The sequence below is a fragment of the Lutjanus erythropterus genome, chromosome 12, assembly GCF_056507025.1.
Source record: "Lutjanus erythropterus isolate fLutEry1 chromosome 12, fLutEry1.hap2, whole genome shotgun sequence".
Taxonomy (NCBI): Eukaryota; Metazoa; Chordata; class Actinopteri; order Lutjaniformes; family Lutjanidae; genus Lutjanus; species Lutjanus erythropterus.
In genome coordinates this window covers 13,397,694-13,413,222 of record NC_139328.1, presented here as the reverse complement: position 1 = coordinate 13,413,222, position 15,529 = coordinate 13,397,694, and the positions used below count along the sequence as shown (strand labels likewise).

The 15,529-nt window shown below is 39.7% G+C and overlaps 1 protein-coding gene across 1 annotated transcript in view; it reads right to left on the bottom strand.

Moving 5' to 3' along the window:
* phlpp1 (PH domain and leucine rich repeat protein phosphatase 1) overlaps nt 1–15,529 on the bottom strand; it is a 65,615-nt gene that overhangs the window by 23,994 nt on the left and 26,092 nt on the right. The window contains exon 2 of the mRNA XM_084733170.1: nt 863–1,059. Coding sequence (XP_084589296.1) covers nt 863–1,059 — 197 coding nt within the window. The remainder of the gene's footprint in view (nt 1–862; nt 1,060–15,529) is intronic.

Here is a 15,529-nt window from a genome sequence, read left to right as displayed (position 1 = left end):
TTTTATTCGGGAGGCACTTTGAAAAAGTACAGAGAGAAAGAGATCCATTACACTGAACATTATTGCATGTCTTGACAGATTAGCTTGTCAGATGATGCTTGCATGCCAAAATAAAAAAAAAAATACGTCTGCTAGCTTGCTAAAAAGTTAACAAAATGTTACAATATTTTCTAGGTAGCTAAAAAGTTAAATTAAACATAACAAAGCAAAAAGAAAAGTGTTGTTTGCTCCAATTTCTTTCCCCTTTGAGAAAAACACATTGGCAAAATTTTTAACTGGAGGGAAACAAAAACAAGATACATAATAAAGCTCAAGTCTGTCCCTTTACTTTCTTTGAGGAACTTGATATTTTGCTCAATCCATCTCAAACAGGCAGCCGTTTTAAAATTGTAAGTTAAAAGTGAATAGTGGATCACATTTAAATTGGAGTTGAAAGCTACAAGGAGCTTTCATATTTTATTAAATTTGGAGGCCCCTTTGGACAAAAGCAGTTGTGCTTCTACCGTAATAACCACGAAATGGGACATCACCACAGAATACTGAAAACATTTTTTTAAAACCGGGAGAGCAGCATTTCTGTCTGACCTTGAGTAATAATGAACAAAGCATGAAGGATGACTGGATGTCACACTAAAGGACAAACAGTTGTTGAAGGTGAAATGTCGTCAAGAACAAACTCCGGTGTGCAGGGAGACGTTTGCAAAGGGTAATAAGAGCGACTTTATCAGGTCACTCTCCTGCGATATGATATTATGAGTTTACGATCCAAAGCAATAAATCACCGTAAAAGAGCAGTAAGAGAAAAGAAAAGGATTATGTGATGCCAGCCGTGCCCTGTTGTTATGGTGCAACTTTGACATACTTTTCCTCCAATGAGCGGCAGGATGTGCATCTTCCCCGTCTGGCTCTCCTTGACAGAGGAGACGATGAGGCAGGTGCCGCACAGGATGACCTGCCGTCTGGTCCAGCGGTTGACCGGCAGCTGGAGCTTCCCTTTGCGAACGTTGTATGTCCCTGACAGCTGCACCCGCTCTGAACTCTCGATGCTTTGAGGCTTCCCTGCAACAAAGAAAGAGATTTTGTGTAGTTAGCAGTGTAGACCTCAATACAAGTCTGTCAAATTACTCTGTAATGTTAAAAACTGGGTTAGGCAGTATTTTGGCATCACTGGGGAAAAAAACACTTAAAATATATAAAGTCAAAACAAGGTTGAAAGCTGAAGCTGATGGGAATGTCTTATTCTGTAGGTATTTGGTCATCAGTGAATTAAGACATAAAGTCACACAGAAAGCATCCTGAGTGGAAACATCACAAACTGGCATGGGATGTGTACGGCCCAGCAGGCTATTTAAGCCCAGTACATCATTTGGTACCCACCTACTGAGCATCAGCGATACTGTGGATGTGAGGTGCCGGTGGGATGTTGGCTCAGAGCCCAAAGGATACTAAAAGGCAATATCCACCCCAACCACAGCCTGTTCACACAGCTGCCATTTGTCAAGAGATACAGAGGTATCCACTGCTGTACCACTATACTTCAGAACAGCTTCTGTCTCCAGGCTGAGAGACTTTATTCACTCACTCCAACAAAATTAATAGTTTTACTCTGTGTTGTGTCTAATATACAGGGGCCACAATTGTAAATTTTGTTATACAATCTTGTGTCAGAAAACAACCAATAAGTAAGTTAACCTTTGAACTCTTGAACCAAGTACTGGGCAGAATAAACTGGCTAATGAAACCCTGGAGGAAATGTAAAGGGAAACCAAAGTTATTACAGTTCATCCTGTGAGGAACATAAATGTCTGTACGAATTTGTATGGCAATTCATCCAAAAGTGTTGAGACATTTCTCTAAAAAACAAAGACCAACCTTATGGTGCTGCTATTGACAAAATCAAGGGATCACCAAAGTCATTAGGATAAAATATCAGGGAAGCATGAATGATGGTTAAAAAATAAAAATAAAAAGTTGATAATCCATACTGTAGATGTTTCACTGGATGAGTTCAAACTTCTACTTGCTAGCGGTATACATGGAATAAGTTAGCCATGTCTGGCTTTCTGCCAGACTCTTTTTTACCTAAAGATAATCAAACTGTGGCAGAAAATTGAAAAGAATAATTTAAAAAAAAAGAAGATAATAGTTCAGCCTACAAAAAAGAAAAAAGAAGTCGACAATAAGCTTCACTTGGGAATCAAACCCCAGTCTCCTAGGTAGAAGTCATGTGCTTAACCACCACAACCTCTATGACTTTATTGCTGTTCACACTATATCACCTGACTTGCTAAGGCCTTTCTTTCAGAAGGGTTGTTCTAGGCTTTCTGACAGAAAAGAAAAGAAAAGAAAAGAAAACAGAAAAGAAATTTTCTAGACTAAAATTTGAGAGATCACCAAAGTCTGTGGCCTGTCTGTGCAGAATTTCATGACCATCCGTGTAATATTTATTGAGATATTTCATTCTGGACAGCTGCTACCATGACTAAAAACTAATCTGTGCAGCTAGCCACTAAATAATGCCACAGTTTATGAAAAATATAGCCACAGTGTTTATCAGGAGAGCTCTCACCACAATACCATGACAATGCTGGGTTAGCATGAGATCTAAATACATTCAGCACAACTGTCAGCCTCAGATGTCCTACTTTGCACGTGGAATTGAATAGTCTGGATTTGCATTCAGTGCAGCCCTACATTAATAGAGTCTCAAATTCAATAGCAGGTGCACCTCTTCTGAATTATGCTCTTACGATTTCTGAGCTGCCTTTATGCAGTTTTACCCATCTGTCTACCTCTCCTCCATGCCCTGTTCTCTCGCTTCACCGCCAGCCTGCCAAACCTGACAGTCAGGCTGCTTATCAGGCGTTCTGTCAGCCAGCCTGTCTTATCGTTCTGTCTAAACATCAACCTGCTTTCTGTCTACCTCCACCTCCGCAAAAAAACCTCCCCGGGCTGGCTCGCTCTGTCCTCCCCCCCTCTGTCGTTTCTCTCCTATCTGACCGGCTGCCTGGCTTTCGGTTTCCCCGTTCCCTCTCTGGTTCAACGTTTTTCTGCTTGCAGCATGTTTAACCTCACCGTTTTCCCATTTAAGCAAGAAATTCATGGAAGTTTTTCTTTCCAGGCGACAGATGGCCTTAGAAAATGTCTCACATCCCGCTAGCTGCATCCATCTTGAACTGTCTCTTTCACACATATTTCACTTCACTCCAAGCACACAGAGCGCAGCAGCGGGGAGGGTGGAGGTGAGCTAAAGAGAGGAATAAAAGAGTCAGTAGGGTAAGCAAGTGTGAACTTGCACATGCTCTTGAGGCTTTAAATAATTCAGGTCTTTCACATGCCGACTGTAAGGCTAATGCGGTGGAGTACAGTACTGCACGCTGCTCTCATCCAACACACTCAGCCGCAGAGTCTAATAACCAGCGGGCTGCTTATTTGAGCTGATGTGGCCAAACCTGAGGTCACGAAAAGCAGACATATTTCACTCTTATGATTGTCACCAACATACTGCGAACACCACTGAATTCACCTTGTTAAGAGGCAGTTTTATACAAACTGTCCATCTTATTTCTTTTAGACCAGCACAGCGCTGAGCCCTGACCTTTCCTCTGCACTACAAGCTAATCTTGTGTTCACAGCAGAATCAATAGCCTAGTTTACAAAAGGATATTTGCTTTGACTAAACGCTGAGTGTGTAACATAACAATTGTTTAATGTTGATCATGAGTCATGTTTGACTACAATGGAGAGCTGTCTAGGTATGCTTAAACTAGAGCCAGACTGACCTATATACCAGCCACATAACAAATATATTGAATTTGTTTACTAACAAGAAATCTTCTTTACAGAACATGCTTTGCAGAAAACCTTGCTTTCCGGTGATTTACATTTAGAGCATGGCTCTAAATAAAAAATATTCAGCATCTAACTGTTACTGAACAATGCTAATGTTTACGTTATTTATTTTATTTCATTTTATTATTTATTTTCTCAAGGGTTTGTTTCTGAAATTGGTTGACAATATGTTTAATTTATGTTAAATTAAATATATATGTATATATAAGTAGAAATATATGGTTAAGTGCAAAAAAACAATTTAACTGTTTTGATAATTAATCTCTGTTCATGCAAAAGTGGCAGAAAATATTGTTTTCAGCCTCTAATATATGGAGATTTCCTGTTTTTCTTTGTTTCTAATAATATAAACTGAATATATTTGGCTTTGACACTGACAAAATGAGACATTTAAAGCCATCACCCTGCACATGAAAAACTGGGATGGAGATTTTTCACTATTTTCTGACATTGTAAAGACACTGCAGCCCTACATTAAATGCCGCAATCATCTTTAGTTTTTCTTGTAATCCAATACCTACTTATAAAGCAATTTGTAATGGGGCAAGTAAAAATTGACTTTGGGCAAGCAGACCTCTAACCAACTAAAGTTATTTGATTAAGAAAATAGCCTTCTGAGAACATTTGCATGGTCGTATTGGTGTAAAATCAGTGCACAATCCATTAAGAGATTAAAATAATTCACTATATTGGCCCCCATATCTGTAATCTATTCATTTTTCCTCTCTAAAACCATTATGGGTATCTGTCTCAAAAATCCCATATTGGTCTGGCTCTAGCTTTAACAGCAGACTGTAAAACGTAATGAGAGGTCATGCAGAAGAGCACGAACTACTGGAACAACTATACAACACGCAAAGATACGGCCATCTTCAGCTAATTCAGTTTTCTGAGAAAAACTGAGAATCCAACACTGTCTGATTATTTAGTCAGACATGTTAGACACACATGACAGACGTTCCCAACAGCATGCATGACATGATACTGCAGTCTAGCGTTAATATTTATTCCATATGGGATGCCAAATGCCAAAAACGACTTGATATTTAGAGAAATAACAATGAAGCAAAATCCATTTGTGTTTTAACTGCTTTAACACAAGTGGGCGATTCTGGCATTAAAAAAGATATCTGTCTTACTCCTTTAAGTGAAGGACTATTTATAAACCTGCCTGAGGCCATGCCAACTTAAATCTGGTCCTACAATAGCAATTTCAGTTCACATTGTGCACAGAGCTGTGAAGCTATGGATAATATACTGTATATGACATTTTAAAAAGCATAAATGCACACCTCTTTTTCCTAATTTGTCTTTGTGCGCTGGCAGTCTGCCTCGACTTCACAGCAGTGATCAAAAGCTGGCATCATAAATATGGATAAATATGTTTTAATGAGCTCTCAGGATATGAAAGACAGCTGCAATATTTCAAATCCCTTGTTCTTATGCTGTACCTACAGGTTTATAGTTCTACCGAAATTCCTACTGAAATTACATTATTAGCCAACTTTCTTTTGACAAAGCTAATGCAGAATATTATTTTATTTTAATTTTATTGGAAGCAATTCATGTATATTTCATATTTTTTCTTTATTCGAGTTCAATATATAGATATTTTGTTTTCTCTGTGTTTTTTTTACTTGTAGTTATTTATAATTATTCAATAGATTCAGTGCCCTGATATCATTTTTGGACAATAAAGTTTATTGTTAAACTGTGACATATCTGCCTATATTTACATATCATTGTCACAGTTGTTTGATAGTCACATTTGAGGGAGCATTACAATTTTGGCTGATATAGGGTCTGCATCTTAGGCTAATGTGATTACATGAAGAACAAAATTCTTACTTTCTACTTCCTTCTCTAAACTGGCACACCCTTTATATTTTCATTTGTACCAAATCCCAAAGGAAAGGCATGAAATGAAAATTTTGCCATTTCCAAATTACAGCTTTAAGGAGGAAATATCAAAAAATGATGGCATGACATTTAAAGGCCCGTAAAGACTCTGCCTACTGTTCTTTGAAGTGGTATTTAGGTTTCGTTGAGGCATTAGAAAATACACCGTCAAAGTAAATCTGTTGAATTGTCAGAGTTTCTGCCACTTTTCTTTCAGGATTAAAAAGATCAGACTTCAGTAAAAGTCACTGGATGTTTTGTTTTGCATCCATCACCTCAAAACTGTCCCTCCTCTGTCCCCCTCAACCCCTCTGCTGTTGAGCTCCACACTCATTTAACTGCACTCTGGAAACAAGTGGAGTGTGCAGGGAGAGAACTAAACTGCAGGTTTTATCTCTCTTTAAAGGGTCATCATTACCATCCACTCCACATGAAATGCCGTTAAATGACTCCGCATTTGTATTATTGTGAGTATGTGTGCACTCATGCGTGGTATAGGTGCTGACGAGGACCAAAACGCCAAATGTTTTGGGGGGATATTGTTTTTTGTGATTGAACGGGGTGAAGTGAAGAGTGGAGGAAATGGCCTAAAGAAAACAGTTGTGCTGAATGCATAGTGGGCTCTCGTAAAATTTCATGCACCGACTTCATTCTGGGCAAGCTACCTTGGCAAGTTAAGGCCTTAAAAACAACAACTGCACACAGAGACAGCAATTAGACAAATCTTACAGAGTTTAACCAAACCTCGCTCATTTATTTGGAGGCTAAATTGTCCATTGCATATTGCCAGGACAATTCCTGAAATTAATTTGGAACAGTGCATGTAGTTGCGCACACAAATAGTTTTAAAAGGCAACGGACAAATATAACAGGTGTCCACTTTCATTTTCACTTCCAATTGAGTGGTTTAGATAAGTGAGTTAAACTGGGGACTTTCCTTTAAGAGGAAACATGGACCAGGAAAGATAAGGAAGATGGGATAAGGAAGAGGGCTGAAGATATGGGTTGTACAGGGAAATATTTGCTAGCATGTACCTAAAAAAAACATAACACATTCTTTAATGCATGATATTATAATGCTCCTATGTGGGTTTCTTTGTCAAAAATAATGCTTATACTTCATGTTTATTTGGTTTAAGTAAAAATGAACACAGCATGACTCCTGAATCATACATTCTAGATTCTAGTATTAGATAACACTTGAAGGCATGTGCATTAGACTGTCATAACCGTGTCATAATATCTATCATGAACAGTGATGAGTCTTTATGAATGTTTATGGCTGTCATTAAGTGTCATTTTGAGGCTAAGTTGACATTGTTTGATTGACAACCTGGCAATGTCAAACTTCATAACCTATTAAGATCTATGCTTTAACATGACGTTATACTGTCAAATGGCCGTCAGGGGCCCATTATCAGTGTGTCATTAATATTTTTCTGGACGTCAGGTAAAGTAGTATAATTTGGACTTGTCATAAAGATGTCATTAAATGCCAGAGGACAGTATCAGTGTGATTTAGCTAACAAAGTTAGCTGATGGACAGTCAGTGGTTAGCAAGTTTACTTGTTGTCACAACAAAAACATTAAAGTCTTGATTAATGTCAGGCTGTCATTACAAAGATCTCAAACAACATCAACTTTGCAACTTTGCATAAAACTGCTTCATGTTAATGACAGATATCATAATATGGTTATGACAGTGTAATGAGAGTCTTATGTACACCCTTTCAATAAAGTGTTACCAGAAAATTATTCATGACACACTTAAGACGGTCTCATTATTGCCATTGTCAAAACCAGACATGTGACAGTATAATTTAATGTTAAAGCTCAAAGATTAACATTTTCTTTGATAATGTCAAGTTGACATGACAAAGACGTTGACAGGTTATGTTGTCTTAGTTAATGTCAAGCTGTCATAACAAAAACATATTGGCTTGATTAATGTCAAGTTGCCATGACAAAGACATCTCAAACTATGTCACTGACAACAGTCATTAACAAGGACTCCATGTTCATGAAAGGTGTCATGACATGGTTATGACAGTGTAATGACAGTCTTATGCACACCCCTTCAAATTAAGTGTTACCAAGTACTCTTTAGAACAAGAGCTATTGTCAACCAAATTTCATCCAAATCCATGTGATATCTTGCTAAGAGAGAGACAAACCGAGCGGTGCGACTGAACAGACTGGTTACCCCCTTCCAACTTTGCTGGCTGGCAGAGGTAACCAGCAGGAGCATATTTTCATGACTGAGCTAAGGAAGGGGGTATGTGTTGCATTAGACAAATTATTCACAAGCTTTTAGCCTCAATATGTCACATGGGCATATTCCTACTATTTTTAGGCCTTTTGTTGGAATGTGCTCTCTCCCACACGAGCATATGCACAAACACACGCACCCTTCTCCTCCTCCCACTGTTCCCCTTGCTGACATCCGCACACACACATGCAGTGACACAGTGACAGTGATTAACCATCTCCATATGTGCATCCATCTAATTGCTCCCCTTCCCCTCCCCTTTATGTTGACGGACCAAAAACAGCAAGAGACTTTGCAGAGGGAGAACAATACAGACAGCTTTGAGTGGGCTGCTTTTTGTGATGAGAGAAGTTTGAAAGCCTCTCCTGGATGTGTGGATGTTCGCCGTTTTACAACCATCTCGCATGGACGTGGGACGACGCGGATGGAGGCTAGCGGTCCAGTCTGGCCATGGGAATGCACAGTGGAGGAAGCAGGGAGATGGGTGGGACTCCCACGTGAGCATCCTGTTTACAGGGGAGGACCAGAGACAGACGCAGGAGCTCTTGGTAGCCCTCCAGTAGGGGAAGGAAATTATATGAGACAGTTGCTATATTCCAAATGCATGAACCACAGGCCACCTACACTAGAAATATTTTAAGCAGCGATGATGTTAGTCATGGTGGTCATCCCATAATCTAAGATGTGAATTTAAAAATAATAGACAGGCCCTGCAAGGTGGGTGTGTTCATGTGCAGAAGTCAGAGTCTATTCCTAGACCTACTGTATGTGGGAGCCAGAGTACTACAGTGTGTGTGCGCTGGTTACTGGAGATGGCTTCCTTCCTTTTCCCGAAGCTCAGGAAAAGAACGTTTCCCCTCCAATAACCATGTGTGCACCCCTGCTGCTCAAACATGCACATACACACACCAAATGTAAACAAAAGGGGAGCCTCATCACTAAAATGTATTAGTTCAGATAGAGCCAACAACTAAAATTAGCAAGTTATTAAAGGTGTCCAGAGCTGTAAAAGGTTTGTTCACATGAGTGATATTTCCAAACATTACAATGACACATGATTTGTTGGGAGACATACTTGATACTTTTTACTGATAGTGGTACTGTAACACTGAAAGATGCTCTTGAACGCAGCATGCAACATGAAAATCCAGTAGATGTGGATCTCGCCTCCCAGAAGCCCGATGACCTTGTGTGGCTTTTGAACATAAACTAAAATAACATCAGAACAAGCACCACCCTACAAGGCAGATTATTTGAATTCATGCTATCATGAGCCTCGTTTTCTACTGATAAACTATGATCATTTGCATTGAGAAGGAAACTTGATATCATCCTATTTTAGTTCACTGCTGTGACAGTAAATCTTGCATGGTAGCACATCACTGTAGTGATGGGGAACTGACATCGTGCATGTTCAGTTCAATTCAGGACTTAAATTTCATTTTGGTGGATCTGAACTAACCAAACACCAACATATTCACAAACAGATTGAATATTTTTTAACTAATATAAGGGTGGTTTCCTGTCATAAAAGGCTGTCTGATGGCAAAGTAAAGTGGTGAAAATATTCAAAATACACTTAAACAGATCAGCATTACATCGCTTTGCTTCCTATACCAGGACCCATGCTGGTTTCCCCAAACTGGGAGCATGTTTACCGCCATGTACTGTAACTTAACACAGTGATTATCGTTAAGTACCTCATGCAAACCCACTTTGTATAAACTTAACTATCCTTTCAAGCTTCTGAGATACACATTATAGATCCAGCTACAAAACAACTGCTACTAGCAGCGTGCAACTTCAACAAGAAATCTCTAAATATTGATTCAGTTAGTATTTATATAGTATATATGGTGTATTTTTGCAAAGCCAACTACACTGACAGGGAGGAAATAACTCCTGGGTGCTTACTGTCAATATCCTGAGCTAACACTTCCACTATCAAGCTACAAAACTGCCTCCCAGATGCCCCACTGCCCCCGTTATCCATCACTGTTAATGATCAGCACCCAAGGCCGACCTCTCTCCATCCATCTCCCGTTTAACAGATCGACACTTCTTACTTCTGGCTCTTCTCAGTGATAACAAGGACACATCCCTGGTTAATCATCCTGCCCTGCTAAATGCAACCCGACATCAGCACACCTCCACTACAGGACTGGGCATGTCGTACCGTAGGGCATCGATGACCCACATAAGTCACAGCGGAGCACAAGCATGCGTAGACGCACACTTGCTTATTCTATAGGCAGTGACAGATGTGATGTACCGGATGGCAAGACTCTGGGACTTATAAGCCTATAATATATAAGCCTATACTGGCATTCTGTATCTCATCGCATCTTTTTTCTGCTTTCTTTGAAATGCATCTCATCTTAAGTATCTCATTAAAGATCTAACTACTTGAAAGCATCTATAAAAAATTGATATTGAGATATTAAGTTATAAAGAGGAAACTAGAGTGGAGGAAAGTTGGGGGAGAAGGGATGTAGAAATAGATGCAAGATGGAGTGATGCCAGCTGTTACTCTGTGACACAAATAGCTGCACTGTCTTTCTGTTACAAAACACACACACACACACATGCGCACACGCCATGTCAAAATACATCTACTTAAAGGTGTGTGTTCGCAGGCAAGGGAAGGATGCACTACCCACATTTGCCCAAATGACTCCACCTCTCCTCCTTCTGTGTACGACTTGAGGTGATTACTCAGATCTAAAGTGACAGGCCGTGTTAAGCCCACTGTCTGTTCAGGCTGCAGTTGACGAGCCTCGCTGAAAGGTGGCAAAGGCCATCGCGGGTGATGGGGCTGCTCGCTGCGCTCACCTCCGTGCTCTGCATCTTTCTTCCCATTACCTCTCTGCACCTTTCACAATGATGCACAGCGTGTTGAGCTGTGAATGTGCAAGCGGCAAAAAACACAGTGGTGATTTTCATGCAGTGCTGTTTAAAAACCCCAACAGGTTCACAGTTTTCTGAGTTGAGTGATCCTTAATTAGTTGCTTCTTAATCCAAACATCCTCTTTAAAAGTTCCCAGATGTTCTCACACAAACGGGTCCATAGAGATGGAAGGGGCTGCCCCCCCCCGGGACTGAGGAGGTGTTGATGTGTGAAATGTGTCAAGCTGTCCTTTGTGTAAAAGTGATAAGAAGATGAGGTACGTGTTTGCATAGGAAATAAGTGAGATGTTCATGCATTATCGACATGTCACACAGCATTTGCACGTACCTACATGTGTCTGCGTGTTCTTACTTGGAATTAGCTCTAACGTGTGTGTGTGTGTGTGTTTATATATATGTACACACATACATATATGGGTTTGCCATTTTGTCTTCACTTTTTAAAAAGCACAGCTGCAGCATTTTATTTAGTTTTTTTTATATTTTGACTTTCAGGAAGGCACAATGTTCAGCAGTCAAAACATCAAACAAGGACAAGCAGGAGAGCACCAACTTTATTTTGTTTCAGGTAGTTTTTAGCCAGACTAGCTGTGTGACTTTGTGAAACAGTTTATTAGCAAACACCTGCAAAACTAAGGACATTCCCATCAGCCTCAGCTGCAGCCCATGTGGTAACACTTTACAATAATGGTACAAATCATAGACTTATGTAATGCTTAACTAATGCATGACTCATGATAATTTAATGCATGAATTAATATAGGATGTTTCATGAAATCCTGAAATTCACACTTAAAGGATCAGTTAAGGAATTTTAATTTACAGTTACTTCATACATTAACAGATATGCAGTCAAATCAGCTGAATTACAGTTACATAAGTTTACTTCAGACCCATGTTCTCATAGTGACATGAAGCTTTATTTTTCAAACTGATCGGCAGATACAAACATTTATATAATACATATGAATACAGTTACATAAATAAACATTTACATAACTGGAATCCAGCTAATTGATGCATATCCATTAATGTAGTAATGAAGTAACTGTGAGTTAGTGAGATCTACTAAGCGTGAACTGATAACAAAGTCATAGTGACTTGATCGTTTCTTTGTGGTGACAAACAGGATTTCATGATACATCCTGCGCTAATTCATGCATTAACTCATGATGAGTGATGCATTAGTTAAGCATTACTTAAACATATGATGTGTACCCTTATATACCTTTTACACAGCAGCCATACTGATGTGAAATACCAGTTCCAAATGGTCCAATCGATCAGAATCCATACCAAGCTTATCAATTCCTTTTAACAATAACTGCAAGTTTTTTTCAAACAGTTGCACACTGCAAAACAATGACATTGCTGCTTCTAGAAACTTGCAACAAGAAGGAGTCAATGCAGACAGCCACTTTTCTACTCTGTTCCTACACTGTTATCAGACTCAAAGGTAACAAAACAGTTGCTTTGACACAGAAAGGCTGTGCAGGCCTTTTTCCCCCACAGAAAATTGACCAGGCATCAATAAGGGAGCTGATTAAGAACTGGACCGATATGTGAAATCAATTGGTATCAATAAAATCTCAAGTGATATCTCTGTAAACTGCTGAACTAAGGGGAAGGGGAAGGGTTAGTGAACATGACAAACATTACAAAAGCTAAGCATCAGTGTGTTACCAGCATTACAGTCAGCATGTTAGCATTTAGCTTAAGAGTGAAGCTGTGCCTCACAGGCCTGTTAGGCTGCTTGTAAACTCTTAGTCTTGTTTTAGTGGTACGGATCATTCTAGTTTTGTCTAAAGGTGCTTTATTGGCAAAGATAAAGAGCCGAAATTGAACATAAGCAAGCAGGAAGTTATCTAACAAAAAAAAATTTGGAAGAAATTATACCCCTGGTCATCTTTCTGGGTTTTAATACCCTTTTGTTGTATAGTTGTAGAGTCTATAATATCTAAGATTAAATTGTTATGCATTTTAGATGGGTAAAGTCACGCTTGTACTTGTGGGACTTTTTGCAAAAAAAAAAAAAAAAAGGGGGGGGTACAGAATATTTATTATCTGGAATACACCAAAGCAATATCTACCAAATAATTCATGATATGGTGACCGACTGCCTGTGCGTGTGTGTGCACTTATTGTTCTCAGGAGAGTGCTGAGGAGCGCCTCCAATCCCTCTAGGAGACGATGAGTGACACCGCTTTGTGCTCCTGTCTATTGTCAGACACTGAACATCCATCAGCTTAAACAGCTCAGCTGAGGTGACATTTCCTCTTCTTCTTTCCCTCCCCTTGTCCGCACTCCTCTCAGTTGGTGATGGTGCATTAGTGAGCAGCAGGCCCAGAGAGACATGGTGGGGGGGGGGGGGTATGTTGCCATGGCACAGATGACCATGAGATGCCCCTCCATCCCAGCAGAGAGGGTGTAGTAGATAATTAATAGTCTGATGGATGCCCTCAAATTCTGATCTCTCTTTAAGAGTGTCACCAGGAAGGACACGATCAGACAGAAACACACATACACGCTACAAAACCTCCTCACTGAGTCCAGTGAAACACATCCTGAATCCAAATGAGGTCACAGCCTGCAATATCTTCCCCATCAAACCATTATTACCCTTTGCCCCTGGGGAGAAAGGAACTAAACAGCCCTCTGCTATTAAAGGCATTGTACAACTCTGTTATCAGGTCAGAGCATTACCCTCCACTACCTGCGGGGGCAGTGTAGGGATGCATTACGGCAGGGGGATGACCTGAGGGAGGATTTGTAGTGTGCTCTGTAATGCTGAATTATCTTTTTTTTTTTTTTTACTTGACCCACTTGCGCACTCAGTTGCTCTTCTGCATTTTTAATTTCTAACATTTTCCTCATGCACAGCAGGGGAGACACCCACATCACTACCTCATATCTCCACACATCAGGTCATGTTAACCTGATGCAAATGTGCTGTTTACGGGCAGAAGCAGAGACAGATGCAAACGATGTGTAAATATGCAATCATAACTCACACTGCCGACAGCTGGAATGAGGAACTACAATGAGAGGGAGCCCTGAAGAGGTTAATAAATCATGTTGTGCGGCTATGAATTTTTAAATGCCTGACTTATGTGCCCTTAAGTGAAAGAAATAGCAGTGTTCCATCAGCTGCACCGTCCTTCACACTGCAAACATGCTTCATCAAGTAATTCAATCAATATATGCTTAAAATAGACCCAGATGCAGTGGATTGAGAGGTTGTGGATGCTTCAAATCACAGGTGTTGGCATTAGTGTGTGAAAAAAAGACGATTTTCCCCAGTGATTCCCTCTTGTCAGTGAGAGGGTTGTATGCTGACGTACATAAATGTGTGCTCCCTCCTCTCTCTGCTCCCCCCCTCTCTTCCCAGCTCCACTCCTGCCGCTGTTATGTAATGAGTGTGTGTTACGAAACCTTACATTGGAAAACACGAGCCCACTGATCAGTTAGCACAGAGTGCACACACACAGAGACACACAAGAGCCACGGGGATTGTTTTCACCCCCTTGTTGTCACCGTAGTGGACAAACATGTCTAAGTTTGCTCAAGCATACAATATGTGTGTGTTTGTGGGTAAATACTTGAAATTAACTGAATACAAGGGTTTGAATCTTGAGTATGAAAGTGTGCAGAGCTCCCAAATGAATTATTTAGTATGTTTGTGGGTGAGCCTGTATATAAAATACATAAATAAAAGCACTGGAAAAAAAATAATGAGGTTTCATCTATGCGTATTGCAGCACAAGCGTGGATACTGGGAGCTATGAGAGAGGGGGGGATGGACATACAGAGGAGTGCATAGGATTGAAAGGCAAGAGGAAAATAAGATGAAGGCAAGCAGTGATAGCAAAGATGGAGAAATGAAAAAAATAGTGTATAGATAAATACGTGGATAAACAGACAGAAAAGAAATTGGCTGCAGGCACATCCTGTCACCTAAGGCAGAAAGACTCACGAGAGGAAAGAGCTGTAAGGCGAGGCGAGCTAATCTCAGTCAGCTTCTGTATTAAGACACACGCCACAAAACAGACAAAATATTCTTAACCAGACCCTACATCTTTATGTCCTGACAAAATAATAATTGCCTAATTGTGTAAAATCATGCATCAATGGATAATAAGGTATAATTACAGTTTATGACAACTGGAGTCTTTGGCCATCATATTTATCAATTATGATAATGTACGTAATCTGTGTAATCGAGTGCACAACAAGCACAACAGGTCAAAGTTAATTACACCAACAATTTAATTGTTATTACTATTATTATTTATCTATTTTACTGTTCAATAAGGCTGCACAATTTGGGCTTGGTAAAAAAAAATAATCATACATTATTTTTAAAGATATTGTGATGTGATTCACAATTAGTGGGAATGATCAATTTTGCATCACAATTTAATTTACATTGAAAAAAACTATTGAAATCGTGATGATGTGAGATTTGTTGGGGTCTGTACCAAACAAACATTCATGTTTTCTTTCATCTGGAGAACAAGATTTGTAGGCTAGGGCATATTCGCAGCACAACAGTGCTTCATTATAATGCTGCCTTGCCACACATTTTTCCTCTATCACAAAAAT